Source organism: Rhinoderma darwinii, chromosome 10 (genome assembly GCF_050947455.1).
Source record: "Rhinoderma darwinii isolate aRhiDar2 chromosome 10, aRhiDar2.hap1, whole genome shotgun sequence".
Taxonomy (NCBI): domain Eukaryota; kingdom Metazoa; phylum Chordata; class Amphibia; order Anura; family Rhinodermatidae; genus Rhinoderma; species Rhinoderma darwinii.
In genome coordinates, this window is record NC_134696.1 from 104,371,095 (window position 1) to 104,387,728 (window position 16,634).

Sequence of the window (16,634 nt, forward strand, 5' to 3'; positions counted from 1 at the left end):
CACTGGACGGCGGCAGGACCCGGTGCAGCGGCGCCCGGAGGGTAAGTCCACATGCCAATTTCTGCCCTTATTTTTAGCCGCCCTCCGCAGGAACCAGGTGAAAACTATATATCCCGGGTGCCTGGGTGAGGGAGGCTAAAAATAGGACCCCCCCCCCCAGGAAAACGGATAGACTCGACCCTCCTGGTGTTACGGCGCGGGCATGCATGGTGCCAGTGGAGTGGGTGCCCGGCGTTTATTGCGGATGTGACTGGGGATAGAAGGAGCAGGATGAATTCTGACGTGAAGAGCGAGACTTTCTGCTCCGATTCTGACACAGGCTGCAAAACTGACGGGGCCGCACCGTACCGGCGGAGAATGACCCGACACATACAGAACCCAAGAACCGGAATATTCTTCAATGGCCGAGTGACCAGACGGAAATGAACCTCTTCTCTATTCTGGACAATATTTCACTTGTTGGAGCAGCAGTTTGTGCTCCAGAGCTGCTCTTCCTGCTGGGGGGATAGGAAGTTGCAGCAATAGTCGTCATTTTGTAGACTGTAAAGAGCTGAACTTCGCCACCCGGTCACCAAACATTGAAGTACACGCCACGCCAGCGCAGTTTGTATACATGAGGCCCGCACAAGGTCAAGGCGCTGACGTCGTGACATCCACATGACAGCCCACATGCATCCTGGGAGCGACCGCTGCAAACTCCTCCCTCTTAAGGTTTCCATTCATTTCACAAGACCTCCCCTGTCATGTAATAGACATTTTATTTTATTATTCGAGGCCCGCGCTGCCATAAAGTGAGATCCTGCAAACCCTGAGAAATCTTTGGTAACATTGAAAAAAATAAAAATAAATTTTAATTATTGACAAAAATAGAATTTTCAATATAGAGATTTTTTTTTTACCCAAAATTCAGGAAATAAGACGAATGGTCCCTTTAAGTAGGTCTACGGCGATCACTGATCGATCGTTTCATTGGTCGGAGAATTTATCAGACACAATTTAAAGTCTTTGGGTCGTCCGCTGAAATTTCTTTCCAGTTGTTTCCTAGTTCTTATATCTGTTTGTGGGAAAGCTGGGTGACAATCAATATGGCCGCCATTACAGCTCCTATAGAGGACAGCATCCAGGAATCCAAAGGTCCCCACTCTCATATCACTACCATTCAGGAGTCTGGGAAAGCTGGATGACAACCACTGTGGGAGCTGAGCACTATTAGTTGTCACACAGCTTTCCTAGAAACAGATATGGCGACTCTAGTGATGTAGGAATACCACTTGACGTCCAGATTGATCTGCCGTTCTGAGTCCTGGGAGAGCTGGGTGACACAGTGGGACCAGTATTGGCAGCTACATTTGCTGTCACCCAGCTTTCCCAGAAAGGAATAACAAACCCATCAAGTTAATCAGCATCACATCCTCCTCCCCCGTATCGCTGCATTTACCGCCCGGACAGGAATTGCGGCCATATTGGTAGTCACCCAGCTTTCCCAGAAACAGATAAGACTAAGAAACCGTTCAAAATACTTTTTGAATAACTTTATTTTAGGGGACAAGGACATTCCGTCATCTTCATCGTTGTCACCGAGTCTCACTTCGCAGTTTTTGGGCACAGAATTTGTTTGACTTCTTTAGCGCAGTTCGCCGGTAACGTTTCCGACTTCCAATATACTTTCCCGTATCGGCCCGACGACCGTTCCCGAGCCGTTCGCAGGGGGAGGAGCCCTTTAAATTTGCAGCCAATCAGGTTCTAGCTGTTAAACAAGGGCACCATTCTGGAAATGACATCCCTGCATATGGGGCATTTTTTGGGCACGGGTAAGGCCTGGTAGCACTGGTAGCAGGAGCAGACGTGCCCGCACTCCAGGAAGACGCAGGACTTGCGGTTGCTGAGGCAGATGGTGCAGGCGTTGCGGACCTCCTCACCCTCTTCCTCGAACCTGGCGCTGGCCTCCTGGAACTCCCTCTGCAGCCGGTTCAGGCGCTGCTTCTCCTTGCGCTGCCGATACTGGCGCCGGAGGATGAAGAAGAGGGTGACGCACGTGGCCACCCCGCAAATCACAGTCAGGATCTTCCAGACTCGGACCTGAGACTCCTGACGCTGCACCAAGGAGTCAAAATCCAGACTGCTGAGGTAGTAGAGCATCCCGGCCTTGGGCGGCTGCAGCTTTAAGATTTTGTGATCGAGGACCAGCTCGCCGACACCCGTCACCGTGGCGCCGATTTTCAGCATCTCCTCCGTTTCCTGGACACCCTTCGGCCGCTCCCCCGTGATGAAGTGTCCCAGGACGTTGGTGAAGGACTGCGCGGCCGGGTGGAACTTCTCATAGACCGTCTCCAGGTCCAACTCGGTGGCGTCTAGAGGTTTTAGGACGCGGATGGACGGGCCGGGGTCGCCGGAGTCGTCCCGCGTCAGGTCAAAGGGCACGTTGTTGGTTCTCTGGTGGATGACCTTCTCGTGGTCGTTCCTACGAGAGACACAAGCCAAATGTACCATTATTGCGCAGCTGAAGATGTGGCGGAAAACGGCGAACACAACCGCGCCATTGTTATGTGGACCATTGTACGTCACATGCCAGAAATTGCTGAGTGGTCCATACCCAGCTTTACTACACTCCTGAAGGGTCTACTTATGTGCAGGAACATCCTCTTCTCCACTATCTCTGCATAACTGGGTAGCTTTGCCTTTCAGGAGTCTGGGAAAGCTGGTTGACAACCCTGGAAGGAGCTGGAATGGTATACATTTAGTTATAACCCAGCTTTACCACACTCCTGAAGGGTCAATCTCCCTAGTAACGCAGTAGTACATCCTCTGCTCCCCTACGGCTGCATAAATAGGTAGATATGCCTTTCTGGAGCCTGGTAAAGCTTGGTGAGAACCCGTGTGATGAGGAGCATCTTGGCTATATCTCAGATTTATCACATCAGGCTAGTTATTCATAGGTACAGCCTCTATTTGCCCTACTGCTGCATAATTATGCCGCTTTGCCTTTCTGGAGACTAGGAAAGCTGGGTACCAATCTGCGGGAGCCATACTGGTGGCTATATTAGCTATCACCCTACTTTTCCAGACTCCTGTAAGTCAAATCCGCTGAGTTGCGCAGCAATTCATCCTCTGCTGTAATACTCGGCATATCGGCCACTGAGGAGTCTGGAAAAGCTGGGTGACACCAGAAATGGGAGCTGTGATGAGAGCATATTGGTTGTCTGCAAGCTTTATCAGACTCCTGAATGGCCAGTCCGCCACTGGTAAATGCTCTGCTTTACCTTTTACTGCACAACTAGGCAGATTTGCCTTTCTGGACTCTGGGAAAGCTGGGGGACATTGGTTGCGGTTATAGCGACCCTAACGGCTGTCTCCCAGCTTTATTTCACTTCTAATGTTCCTAGTAGTGCAGAGATACATTACTTAGTCCCCCAATGCTGCATGACTGGGTAGATTTGCCTATCTGGAGCATGGGAAAGCTGGGTGATGAGTTGTGGAAGCCATACAGGTTGTCACCCAACTTTCCTACTTAAAGCTTGGACTGAATGGAATATTTAACAGCAGGAGAGGACGCACTTTAGTTATTTGCTCAAGGTTTGGCGGACGGCAGCGAGCGCGGAGCACGCGTCAGGTGATAGCGCAGGAAGCGCGCCGGCCGTATCCTAGCAAACCGGTCACTAATCACTAACGAGCGCAACCAGTTCCAGAAAGACGAAGATCTTATCTGTGTGCGCAAATCACCTCTTCACCCGGGCGACGCGGCCGCGACCGGCACAGTCATTACGAGAGGGCACTCAAAGAGTTAACCTCATGGAAGGTTTTATTAAAGAGACAGTACATTTAAAAAAAATCGCCCTCTACCCACAAGTTGTTAAAATTTTACTCAGCCGTTTCTTAGTTCAGTTTCTGGAAAAGCTGGGTGATAGGCAATATGGCCGCCAGTCCAGCTCCCTCAGAGGTTGTCACTTTACTTCCTCTGAATCCTGAACGGCGGAGCGGCCTAGTTATGCAGCAATAGGTGCCACACCTCTATATAACTGCATATGCCGTTCAGGGTTTTAGGAAAGTTGGGAGCTGTGTTGGTGGTCAGTCGGCTTTCCCAGAAACTAATGTAACAGAAATGGCAACAAACGTTTTGTGTCATTAGTCACCATCAGTACACAGTCCCTCTTTTCAAGATCCCTGTTTGCTGTCAGTGAATGTGACCATGCTTGTTTACATCCAGAGGCAGAAAAACTGTCCTGAACTAATACTTCTCACAGCTGACTGTTTGTTACAATTGCATCCAGTCTAGACAATCCTCTGTGAGCTAAACATCAGCAGCACAAATTGCTCTCCTGTCCTGATAGTTTGTTACAATGTATCAGTGCAGGTAAAATGTATCAGTCCGGAGTCCACAGGATTGCCTAGACTAAATACAGTTGTAACAAACCCTCAACTGTGAGAAGTATTAGGGCCTGTTCACACACAGTTTTTCAGCCTGTTTGTGACACGGAAACAGCACCAAAAACCGCTCGCGGTAAGGGTATGTTCACACAGGCTATTTTCAGACGTTTTTTATTAAGCGTGAACTGACCCTAAAAAGAGGCGACATGTGTAATATTTTTATCATATTTTCAAGTTGGGAGCGGTAAATCCTCGGGTTTCTTATCCAGTGTCAAACCCTCAGGCCCCGTGCACAGGAGCGTGTTCGGTCCGCAATATTCGGGGTCCGTGTGACCCAGACCGGACACACTGCAGGGAGCCGCGGGCTCCTAGCACCTCGCTGCGGAAAACGGTCCCGTACTGAAAACAGGATTACAGCGCGGGACGTATATCGCGGACCGAACACGCTGGCGTGCATGGGGCCTAAAGCTGCTGCGGTTTTATCCGAGGACCCCCGTGCTAACAAATCACTCCCCCTGCCCATCTACAAACAACCGGCCCTACGCGTTTCTTCACGCTTATACAAACGACCGTATTTTCATCTATCCCGAAATATTGTCCGTAAATACGGATCCGTACAAAAAGGGGGAGGATGTAAATGATGTCATCAACATGTTGCCTAGCAACGCTTCCGTAAATGAGACCCCCCTGACATTCCTGAGGGTCTGTGTAAACAATGTACAAGGTCTGCAATCATAACGCTCGTCACGGTCAGCGGCAGAGTGCCCCTCCCCCTAATGAGGTCACTGACACCTTCAGCCAATGAATGGGAATATCATCATAGTGAAGTCCCGCCCTGATTTTCAGGGGCTTGTCTGTGCTGGCCAATCAATGATCTGCACTTACATGGCCTCCACTCATGACATGAGGGGGCGTGGTCAGAGCTCTGGAATCGGCCCTGTTGGAAATAGGCATGCCCCGTCTCTCCATACATTGGCGCAACATCATGCTGTTCAAACCGCTCCTCCGCGTCGGAGCGGAAAGGCAGCAGCGCTAATTGATTAAGAGCGAAACGAATCTTACATTGAAGGTTACGTGGTAACAAAAATAAATACCCATTGGTACCCACCCAGTGAAAGACATGCCCATTCTTTGGGCGTTTCCATCAATGGGAGGCAGAGATCACATTTTTCGTGGCGGTTTTGCCCACGGCACTCAATGACCGCGGGCAAAAACACTGCGAAAAACAAGGCAAATGTTCTCCCGGCAGATCAAAATTTGCCTGCAGAAAACTCTGTGTGAATAGGGCCTTAAAGTCTCTACTGATTTTGTAGCCTCTGAATGCAAACACGAAAGTTCCCATTCGATGACAGCAAGTAGAGATCTTGACATTGGTGAAAATGTTGAATATTGTAGTTCTCCCCACAGTAACCATCTAATGGGGGCGGGGCTCAGCTTCTTAGAGGGGGTCCCCAGGCACAAACAGAGAACCTGTCCAAACAAGTCCTTTAAAATCCGTCATGGCGGCTGCCGCGAGACTCACCAGAGGTGCGTGGTCCGGTTCCAAACCATCTTGTGCTCCTTTAAGGAGAGTCTGTGGATGACGCCTCTGCAGTTCTCAACAAACTGACTGTTCAGAGAATCCTTCACCGACCTCACGACCCCTGCAACGAAACCCACCCATGAAGAGGCGCTACCGGAAACGCAGCGTCATTTATATATAACGAAACGGAGGACGACGATCCCCGAGAAGCAGATTCACCGATCTGAATACTAGGATCGGTGGGCCATGATTGGGAGACCCCTTATGTGACCCCAAAACCAGGAGCAGTGACCACCCTCCAATGGAGAACGCACATCGCTTCCCTATATATGTGCGCTGTCCCTTTAACCCGTTTACTGCTTATTCATGGGAGGGGCTTACACTCTACAAGCGAACAACGTACCTTCAATAACCGCATAGGGGACGCACTTTCCGGGCAAATCCATGAGGACGTTCGGTAAATCATCATCGATCGAGATCTTCTTAGCGCCCTTTAAATCGCAAAAAGAAAAACATTTAAAGGGACATCTCCTGACCTGACACTTTATTATATCACATATTTATTTGGTGAATTTCCCCTTTAAGACATCAGAACAAAAACACCCTAGAAGGGGGAGAGGGTCAGCTGCGGGGGGGACGGGCGAGACGGTGATAAGCGCAATGAACGCTGACAACTTCTTACCTTAAGGGTCTGCGCGGTGCGATACTTCTGCCGGTAAACGGAGTAGAAGATGGCGGTGACTGCGGAGCTGGAAGCCAAGAGAATGATCTGTCCGAGGGACGGACGCCCGTTACTTTCCATCTCTACAGGAAACAAACATTTAACGCAACAATTTATAATGATCATTACGATTCGTTCCAACGTTCAGTTGCGCTACATTCATGTGACTCGATGCACAGGCGGCAGAGGTCACGGGAAAAAAGTTGTCAGGCAACTTCAGGCTGAAATACTGGATGGAGCGGCAGAATAATGGAGACTAAGGACACGTTCCGGGACAGCTTCGTTTTTATTTATCGCCGACCATTGACCGGGGGATTTTCCCCCAACCCGACTGTCTCCATTACGCTCTATTACAGTAATGAGGTCTCTTAAAGGGACATACACACAAACATCTATGACTTCCAGAAGGGGGGAGGAGACACAGAGCTGCCTGAAATTGCACCACGACATGCTGCTGGAAAATATGTGTGACGAGGGGCCACCCTGCCCCCAAATGTCACAGAAAGTGGTCACATGGGGCTGCTAAAGGTGTAGGGGCCCTATCTCAATGCCAGGGACCCCATTTCAAGTTATACTCGGGACTACATGGCGCTATCCGTGTTCTTTCTCTCACAAGCAGCAGAATTACACCCAGCCCTGAATTTGAGGGGCTACCCATCCCCCCCTTTCTTGTAGTGTCCCCCTCGGCACTCACTTCCTGCTCATGCGTCGTCGATGATTGATGACGTCATGTGTGGGCAGGGAAGCCGCGGCTCTGCCCGAATCTCCGAGCGCTGAGAGGGCGGGGCTTGTTTTGAACTCCGCCCAATGTCAGTCACGTGACCATGATCCATAGCTATAAATTGCAGCCGAGCAGCCGCGGCGTGGAGATGACAGATGTGGTCGAGGTCTCCTGTAAGCGGTAATGATGGGAGTTGTAGTTCTGCCGCAAGTTTAGCGCTTCCGTCCTGTTGGATACTGTACGTACGTATATGTCTAGAGGTATACCCGATCAGATAATGTATACACGTCAGTAGTCCGGCATGACAGTACAGACCGGGTGCCGGATTATCAGATTTTTTTTTTTTTTTTTTTTTTTATCCAAATACTTGTAGCGCCGACAACCCGTCTCCTGAGCGGTCTGGAAAGTTGGGTGACAAGCAATATGGCTACCAGGACGGTCACCCAGCTTTTCTTGAGTCCTGAACGCAACCAGTAAGCGCGGCGGACCCTTCATTGTTTACCAGGCACAGCGCCGTACATTGGTTGTGGTTGTGTCTGGTACTGCAGTTCAGTCCGATTTACAGACCCGCGACGGCGCCTGGTAAACATTAGAGATGCGCCGCCTGTCCGCTGATCGTGAGGGGAGTCGGGCCGCCACCGATCTGCTACTGACGGCCTGTCCTAATGATTGGTTATAAATGCGGTTTCAGTAAATCCCTTTACGTTGAGCCCCGTGTGCGGTGCAGGTGTCGCGGCCGTATTACGGATGTGCTCGCTCATTTCACTGAAACAAGGGGGGGGGGGAATCGAGACTTTAGGCCGATACAAAACTGAGGTAAATACAAACGCAGCTTTTCAATCCATTGTAGGGAACGTTCCGATTTAGATCAGGGTTTGGGCCCCATTCACACCGCGTTTGTGCGATCCGCAGAGCGTATACGTTTTTAAACACTAAAAAAGTATTGAAGCGTACAGCTCGGCGTATACATGGACTAAACGCGTCACACGTGGACCAAAATGGCGTCCGATCGATTGTCGTGGTTTACGTTGGGATACTGTTTTTTTGAAAGTACGGAAAAGCGGAGTCTGCTGCGCTATTCTGTACTTCACAAAACCGTGCACGCGACCTTACGTTTTTAAGCATTGATCTCAATGGACGACGTATGAAATGTAATGCTCTCCGTCTGTATCCGTTTTTTTTCTGTCTGTAACCGGGTCGCGTTTTCCCGTACAGTCGCGTTCCGGATCTTGTCGCCGTCTCTTCCTTTGGATCCAGTAATCTGACATATCGTTGCGGGGGCGGTGAATCTATTTCCCGGCGCGTCGTGCGTCACCAGCCGAGCAGCTGAATACAGAAGAAACCGGGTCACTGTGTCAGAACGCAGCGCGGTGAGCGCGACAATGCGGCGTCGGCCATTGTGTACGTTCTTGTATTGTCATTTTATCTCCGTTTATTATTTTTGGGGGGATGCTGATCATTTCTCTATTATAGCTCACCCAACTTTCCTGGAGTCCTGAATGGTAAATGTGGCCGTGTACGTCTTCCAGATACAGCGCCGCTTTAGTCCATGGTTGTGTCCGGTACTGCAGCTCCGCTCCGTTCACACCGGGAGAGTGTCGCTGTTTTAGGAAGAAATCGGCCGTCTTTTTCTAATCCCCTTTAAGGATTTGCAATATTAAATGAAGATTTGGGGGTCCCTCGGCCTGTGGCCCCCGATGGCGGTTGGTACAGATGGTGAGAGCGCCCCCTGGCTGGAGTACAATCTGCGCTTCCTTCCATTATGAAGAGCAACAAAGTATCAGACACGGGAAATATTCCTGACCGTTTCCATGGCAACTCTGAAGTTCGTTACTTGACATCATTTAGAACTTTCGTTGCCTTGGAGACGAAACGCGGCTGATAAATATAGAAAGTTGTCACCGCGGCGTCATTTGAGGGGGGGAGGGGGTTATTGAAGAATTTGCGCGGATTTAATTCACGTCAAACTGGTTTAAGTGTAACGGAGAAACCTGCGAGAAGTAGACGAGGTCACGTGATGCGAGCCGGTGTGCGGGATTATTCTACACGCCTGGTTATAGAAGTGAAGGGTTAATGCGTTTTGGTTTCGCTAATGCCACGAGTGCAGTATAAAGTGTCCGGCCTCCGGTGAGCGACTGCCGGTACTACATCCCCCACTACCACCCCGATCATCCCCGGGGATACTGCTCCGCCAGAGGCCCCGGGCACTCGTCCATAGTCATCCGCGTATACGGAACGGTGTCTAGAAATACGGTCTCTAATGCATCCGTATTTACGGATCAGCAAAAAAAAAAACAGGGAGGAATGTTGGGTAATCCCCTGGTGTCGCATAGCGACGCTTCCGTAATTCCGGACGGCTACAGGTGCGCGTCTATGTAATTACGGAAGCGACGAGACGTAATTACGGACAAGAATAGGACACGGTCTATCATTTCTACGGCACGGACGCCCATCTGTAAAAATACTGAGATGTGGCCGTAGCCTATAGAAATGAATGGCTCCGTAATTACGGATAAAAAAAAAATTATGGTCGTGTGCGTGGAGCCTCACATAATACCTCTGCTAGGTGAAGTGAATAACCTTGATCTGGGGCTGCCAGTCTTGTACCGGAGACCACAGGAACCTCCAGACGCATTGTGGTGTCCATGACGACGGGTCAGCGCTGTGCGGGGGCACGAGGGTGACTACGCGAGGCCGGTGGTTGTAATGTTGGGGCTGGTCGGTGGGTATTTGTTGCTAGCGGTAACCGTGCTGTATGTATTCTGAGCCGTTACACGGGGCACAGGATCCTATTTGGACCCTGAGGGACGGTCAGATCGGTGCAGCCCGTCAGTGTCTCGGCGGAGCCCGTCAGTGTCTCGGCGGAGCCCGTCAGTGTCTCGGCGCAGCCCGTCCTAAGCGGCTCCACAACAATGAGATGTTTTCCTGGAAACTCGGGAATATTAACTTATCCTGAGCCGCGCTGGACATGGGCAGAATATGACCCGTCCTCAGATGTTTCCAGCTTCTGTTGGGGTTGTCACCCAGCTTTCTCAGACTCCTGAACAGCAATTTACTTCGTTGGGAAGCAATGTGGGACTATATCAAGATACATCCATTGAGGTTTGCCGTTGAGTGCTCTGGGAAAGCTGGATGACTGACTCATGAGTGGGAAATATGACTGGTTACTTCCATTTATCTGGAGATTTGCCATTCAGAAGTCTAAAAAAGCTGAATATCCTCTTGTGCTTGGATATTTAATGACTGGTAGTCACCCAGCTTTCCCAGACTCTACATCCGTATGGGAGCGGCGGATGTATTACTGCATAACTACAGAACTTTGATGCTCCCATTTCTGGGAAAGTTTAGTGTCCAGCAACATGGCCGCCATTACAGCTCACACCGCGGATGTCACCGGCATTTCCGGACTCTTATGAATAATTTACGTGGTCGTTCAGACCAGGCAGATTTTATCTTGGAAAGTTGGGTGACCATCAGAGTTGGAGTTTCATCCCGCTTTTCCAGACTCCTGATCAGCAAATCAGCTCCCATATTTCTGCATAACTAGCAGTTACAGCAGGGGTGGTCACCCAGCTTTTCTAGGCTACTGAATGGCATGTTCACCTAGCTATGCAGTTATTTGGAGAGCAGGGAGGAAGATTTGTCATATAGGAGTCCAGGAAAGTGCCACAAAAAGGCTCGGTGGGCACGCAGAACTACATCTCCCAGCATGCCTTGTGTGTGTGAGCCCATTCATTGCTCTGTATGGGGGGGGTCTGTTTTCTGCCGGAGGTTCAGTAGTCGGCGGCCGCCTGTGTAAATAACATGTAGCTGTGGTTTTCTAGCTCCAGTGATGAAGTTGGAATAGCAGAGGTGTGGCAGCGGGAGAGGGAGGCAGCTCCACGCTTCTTCTCCTCCTCGTTGCTCCAGGCTCTACCACCGCACACCAGGCTGGCGCTCCTCTGCTGGAGGACAGGCGGCACCATGCTGCCCTGGAGGAGGAGAAGCAAGTTTGTGCTGGTCAAGAATGACAAGACGACGAAGGGGCTCAGTTACTCCTCCGTTCTGTCCTCCTTCCTCCGTTCCTGCCCTGACCTCCTGCCTCCGCTGTCCCTGGGCAATGTCTTCAGCAGCAGGAGACAGAAGGTAGTGCTGAACCAGGAGGACCCGTCTTACACAGCGTGGTACCTGGGCAATGCGGTTACCCTCCATGCCAAGGGAGACGGCTGCACGGCGGAGGCGGTCAACAAGATCTGGCAGAAGAGCGAGTCCGGGGGCCGCAGCACCAAGATGAAACTCTCTTTGGGCTCTTATGGCATCCGGATGACCCCCTCCAAAAGAGGTTCCATGAAGACGGTCCATGCCTACCTCCTGCACCGGATCACCTACTGCGCGGCGGACACCGGGCACCCCAAGATCTTCTCCTGGGTCTACCGGCACCAGATTAAGAACAAGGCTGTGGTGCTGAGGTGCCACGCCGTCCTGGTCTCCAAGGTGGCCAAGGCTAAAGCCATGGAGACCACCCTATGCCGGACCGCCATGGCCACCTTTAATGAGTTCAAGAGGTTAAAGAGACAAAGTGACTTTAGGAGGGAGCAGAAGGAGCTTCTGGGCGAGTCCGCCGTCCCCAAGATCCCACTGAGGAAAGTCCTGAATGGGACCTGCGCCTACAACCCCCCTGCGGAGAGGAGCAAGACGGTGCCCAGGCTCTGCTCTATCCTAGAGGAGGAGGAGGGTGAGGACGAGCAGGACCCCCAGAGGATAATCCTCCGTGACCGGGACTCCATTCTGGAACTTGCTCAGGACCTCCGGAGACTCGGACTCCAAAGAGCCCTGGCCCAAAAACTCATTTACACCCCAAACACAAAGCTGTCTGACTGGAAGCGCCCCATGAGGACTGTCTGCTGAGGCTGCCATCCCTGCCCGGGCATCCTCCAGGCCCCTCCGTCACATCCGGACCCTGCTGCTGGGCCTCGCGGAGCTTGTTTGCCTTTTTAGATGGCTCCGGGACAATATTCCTTTGGCTGATAACTGCGAGTCACTTGAAGATGCTACTGACACCCCTTCAGGTCTTACCGGCTCCCCGTGATCAGCCAGCGGGAGATGAGGGACCGGTCTCCTGTTTCCATAGACGTGAGATTGTCCGCAGACCCCGTAGAGATCATTGGCACCCACCAACAATGTCTAGAAGTCAATGTGCCGATAAACCCCTGCGTCCCGCCACTTGTATGTATTGTGGCCCGGTTTATACACCTGCAGAGTGTGCGTGTGTGCGTGTGTGCGTGTGTGCGTGTGTGTGTGTGTGTGTGTGTGTGTGTGTGTGTGTGTGTGTGTGTGTGTGTATTGTGTATATTATTTGTATTTTTTTTGTATATTTGCTATGTGAATAAAGTACCAATCTATTGTTCCCTGTTATCAGCCATTTCAGTCTGGGGAGAGGCTGACGGTCGTGTTCTTCACTGGGATGAGTGGCGAGAACCTCCAGAGACCTTTACATCCATACGTGTGACCGCGATCAGCCGCCGCTCTTGTAACGTTGCTCTTCGCTTTAGGGTTAGTGGCCCTTTAAAGTCTGACTGGCTGTGAGCACTCATGGGTTAATAATAATCGGAGACATCGGGGTGCGTGGCTGGGAGTGTGGGATGCGCTGATTGCCGGCGACGCTCGATGACCGAATCCATGTTTGAGTTGTAAAAATACGAATGATGAATTTCTTTGATTTATCTGCATCTGGGAAAGCTGGGTGACCACTAATATGGTCGCCATTCTTGCTCGTATTGTGCATGGAGCCTATGGTTTCATAAACAGATTTGCGGTTTAGGAGAGCTGGGTGACCTCCGCTGCTTGTAGTTGTGATGACCGCTTCATTAAGTCACCCAGCTTTCCCAGTATCCGCAATATAGGGGTGGGGGAGGGGTGTTACTGGATTACGTGGCAGATCTAACCGCTCCTGTTGATGTGGTCACCCAGCTTTCCCAATGTCTTGATCGTTTAATCTACCAGGTTACCCAGGTCTGCTCACCCACTCCTATACCTGAGAGTCTGGGAAAGCTGGGTGACCACCCCAGTGAGGGCAGGGTTGGCGGCCATATTGGTTGTCACCCGGCGATTGGTTGAGTAGAACTTTGAACAAATCGCTCTAAGTTGTCGGCGTTGATTTTGTGGGAGTTTTCCGGTCGTGTTCGTAAATCAAACAGCGGCTGATGTCATCACATCCGCAGCGCGGCCAATGATAACACTGCGCTGACTGTCTCCGCTCCGCTGACTGATGGGCTTCTTACAATGTAACATAGGAATGTTTAATTCACTTACAGGCAGCAGAGGTCTTTAAAAATAATTAAAACTAACTTTGCTCTACTAATACATTGTAACAAATGTTTAGCTGTAAGAGAAGTATCGGAGCAACCTTTGCAGCCCTTGGATGCACGTGAGACGTTTCCATTCACTTACAGAAAGCAGAGATCTTAAAAATAGTGAGGAATTGAAACATGAAGTCTATTAGAAAGTTGCAGATCTTTTTATTATACAATGATTGATTTACATGAGGGGGTTCTCTGGGGTCACATATATCGTTCAGTAGGTTGATTGGTATTGAGCCTCAGAGCAGAACTCCGGGTCCTCAGGTGATGGTGGAAGTACCGGTGTATCATAACCATGACACGTAGGGGGGCAGGGGTACACATGGGCAAGGGTAGGCCGAGCAGAACCAGCGTCCGGTGACTTCCCTTCATAGATGAGTGGCTTGTTGGAGCATCTGATAGGTGTCGTCACTGCGTCCTATGACCTCACTGCGTCCTATGACCTCACTGCGTCCTATGACCTCACTGCGTCCTATGACCTCACTGCGTCCTATGACCTCACTGCGTCCTATGACCTCACTAATCCTAACGTATTTCTTATCCGTCAGTGTTCTATTACTCAAACATAATCAATACCCAATATCGTACTCCCTCCAATCAATATATCGACCAGTGCGGATCTGACGGGGCTACATCCAGCACAATCCGCTTCTCTCCACTATATTACGTCTTTGTCATGAATGGAGTCTTGCGTTGTCTCTTAAAGGGCCAGTGTTCAGTCTCCTGTATAATGAGAAGTTCCGCATCTTTCTAATATACTATGTAACAATTCTACAGATTGCTGATTACAGCCGGAGACCGAAACCATCTTCGTCTAGTCATCCTGATGGGTTTGTTACAATGTGTCAGTGTGGGGAATTACAAGAGTCCAGGACAGGAGAGATTTGTGCTGCTGTTGAGCTCACGGAGGACTGTCTAGACTGACACATTGTAACAAAGCCATCAGGACTAGTTCAGAACAGGTTTCAGGTTCTCTTACCTACACGGATACATTGTAACAAGATGTCAGCTGTGTAAGCAGAATTCCAGCCTGCACAGGTTACACGTATGGTATGTCGTCCTGCACGAACCCTTCATCTGGCTGATCCTCCAACAATGTGACCTGAACTTGGCGTGTCTGTCGTGGCCATTGATGTCCGACAGTCGCTGAGCAACTGCCGCGTCTGTGGTCCGACCGGAGGAAATCTCCATGTACCTTATTGTGGTGCCAGGATCGGGCTCGGAGTAGTCCCTGGTTTTCTGCGCGGCTGCCGGGGACCGTCCAGATCACAGAAGCTCGGGCAGCGCTGGTGGTGATATATACGGCGCAGTCTGATGGCGGCAGAACCGGAACAGGAGTTACTATGGTCGGACTGGGAAAGGGGGGGCGTCCTAAAGGTCAAGTGAGAAAGTCCTGAAGATGGGGTCACGTCAGATTTGGGGTTGGGCGTGGATTTGCGGTTGTAATCGTCACAGAAGCGCAGCCGTATTCCGCTCGCGTGAAGCCGGGGGCCGCGTTGTATCCCGGCGTCCGCTGCGACATTCCACACTAACGTGTGAGGTTTTCCTATTACACGGGACGGAGCGTTAAAGAATCCCATCACATCGAGAGGCCATGGACCCCGGACGTGACCACCTATAGACCCGCGCATCGCGCCAACCGCATGTCGTGTCATAATCCAGGATTTATTGACCGGTCACGTTCTGTCCAGCGCGGTCTCTGCCAGAACAACCTCCAGTCACATGAACACCCCTCAAGGTTGTTGAATCCTTTAACCCTCTCCACACAGATGCAAATCGCTGCGATAAAAGCCTCTAGTTACTTCTAATTGGCTTTACCAGTGATAGACGAGAGTGTAAGATAGAGATGGGGGGGGCACAACAAAATTCAGAACACCCCCCCCCCAGCACCTGTAGATAAGTGGAGCCCCGCCCCTGAGGAGAGAAGTAGAGCCCCGCCCCTGAGGAGAACAGATTATTCTGGGACCTCTCATTACAGTCGCTGTGGGGTGACCAGTGTGGGAAAAGCTGAGGTTCTGGTTCAGTTGCTGCTGTAGGTAAATGATTACAAATAATAATTATTCTATGTTGTATTCTTGTCATGTATTTCTGGTTTGGGCCCAGAGGTGTAAAGTGAAGCTCCGGGGCCACAATGCAAAAATCTGTAATGAGGGCCCCCAACTATGACCGATCAATATCCGTGTCGGTGTCCTCATGGGGCAGAGGGGCAATTTAGCCCCCTCAGGCACCAGGGCCAATGTGTGACTGCAGCCTCTGCATCCCCTCTGGCAGGGTCGGGGTTAACAGCCACTTTTTGCCCCCTGGACCCGTATAGGAAGTGATGCCCCATTTGAATATACGTTGCTTAAGAAACGCAGCCAATTCCCAATCCTCCCGATGATGTCACCGGTGTTGCCATGACCACAACTTCAAATTTCCAGTCTCTCCGTAGAGACGGAAAACACGAGGCTCTGATCGATGGACGGAGGGCGGCGAAGCGTTCCTGTAATCCTGCCCGCCCCTCCCCCGCCTGACCCTGAGACAAATCAATAGATCTAATATGGGCTCCTTATATTAAAAAAAGAAAAAAAAGTTAATCTTTTTTTGTCCGTTTCTATTCTGTTCCTGGGAAAGCTGGGTGACAACCAATAGGTCTATTGTTACAGCTCCCAGAGGGGTTGTCATCCAGCTTTCCAAGACTTCTGAATGACCAGGCTGCTTAGTTGGTCTGCAATATGAGAGGGGGGGTGAGTGTCTGGATGTATAAGATGGATTGGCCGTGCAGAATTCCAGGAAAGCTGGATGTCTACTGCTGTGGGAGCCTTAATGGTGGCCATATTGGTTGTCGTCCATCTTTCGATGGAATTATACAAAGTTAGGAGAGTGGATGTTTTAATCAGTGTTAATAGGCAGATTTGCCTTTCAGGAATCTAGGAAAGCTGGGTTACAACGTTATGGCTCTATTACAGCGCCACTACCTAACTTTCT

At 50.6% G+C, this 16,634-nt stretch overlaps 2 protein-coding genes across 2 annotated transcripts; one reads left to right on the forward strand and one right to left on the reverse strand.

Moving 5' to 3' along the window:
• Positions 1 to 755: 755 nt before the first annotated feature.
• MUL1 (mitochondrial E3 ubiquitin protein ligase 1) lies at positions 756 to 7,405 on the reverse strand. The gene is made up of 5 exons (XM_075840492.1): positions 7,303 to 7,405; positions 6,570 to 6,691; positions 6,291 to 6,378; positions 5,888 to 6,008; positions 756 to 2,461 (listed from the first exon to the last, which is right to left on the reverse strand). Exons 2-5 carry the CDS (start codon positions 6,687 to 6,689, stop codon positions 1,744 to 1,746), a joined length of 1,047 nt encoding a protein of 348 aa, XP_075696607.1. The 5' UTR covers positions 6,690 to 6,691; positions 7,303 to 7,405; the 3' UTR covers positions 756 to 1,743.
• A 3,763-nt stretch (positions 7,406 to 11,168) lies between these two features.
• On the forward strand, positions 11,169 to 12,647 carry FAM43B (family with sequence similarity 43 member B). The gene has a single exon (XM_075840493.1). The coding sequence runs from the start codon at positions 11,293 to 11,295 to the stop codon at positions 12,214 to 12,216; it is 924 nt and encodes a 307-aa protein (XP_075696608.1). The 5' UTR covers positions 11,169 to 11,292; the 3' UTR covers positions 12,217 to 12,647.
• The last annotated feature ends 3,987 nt before the right edge of the window (positions 12,648 to 16,634 follow it).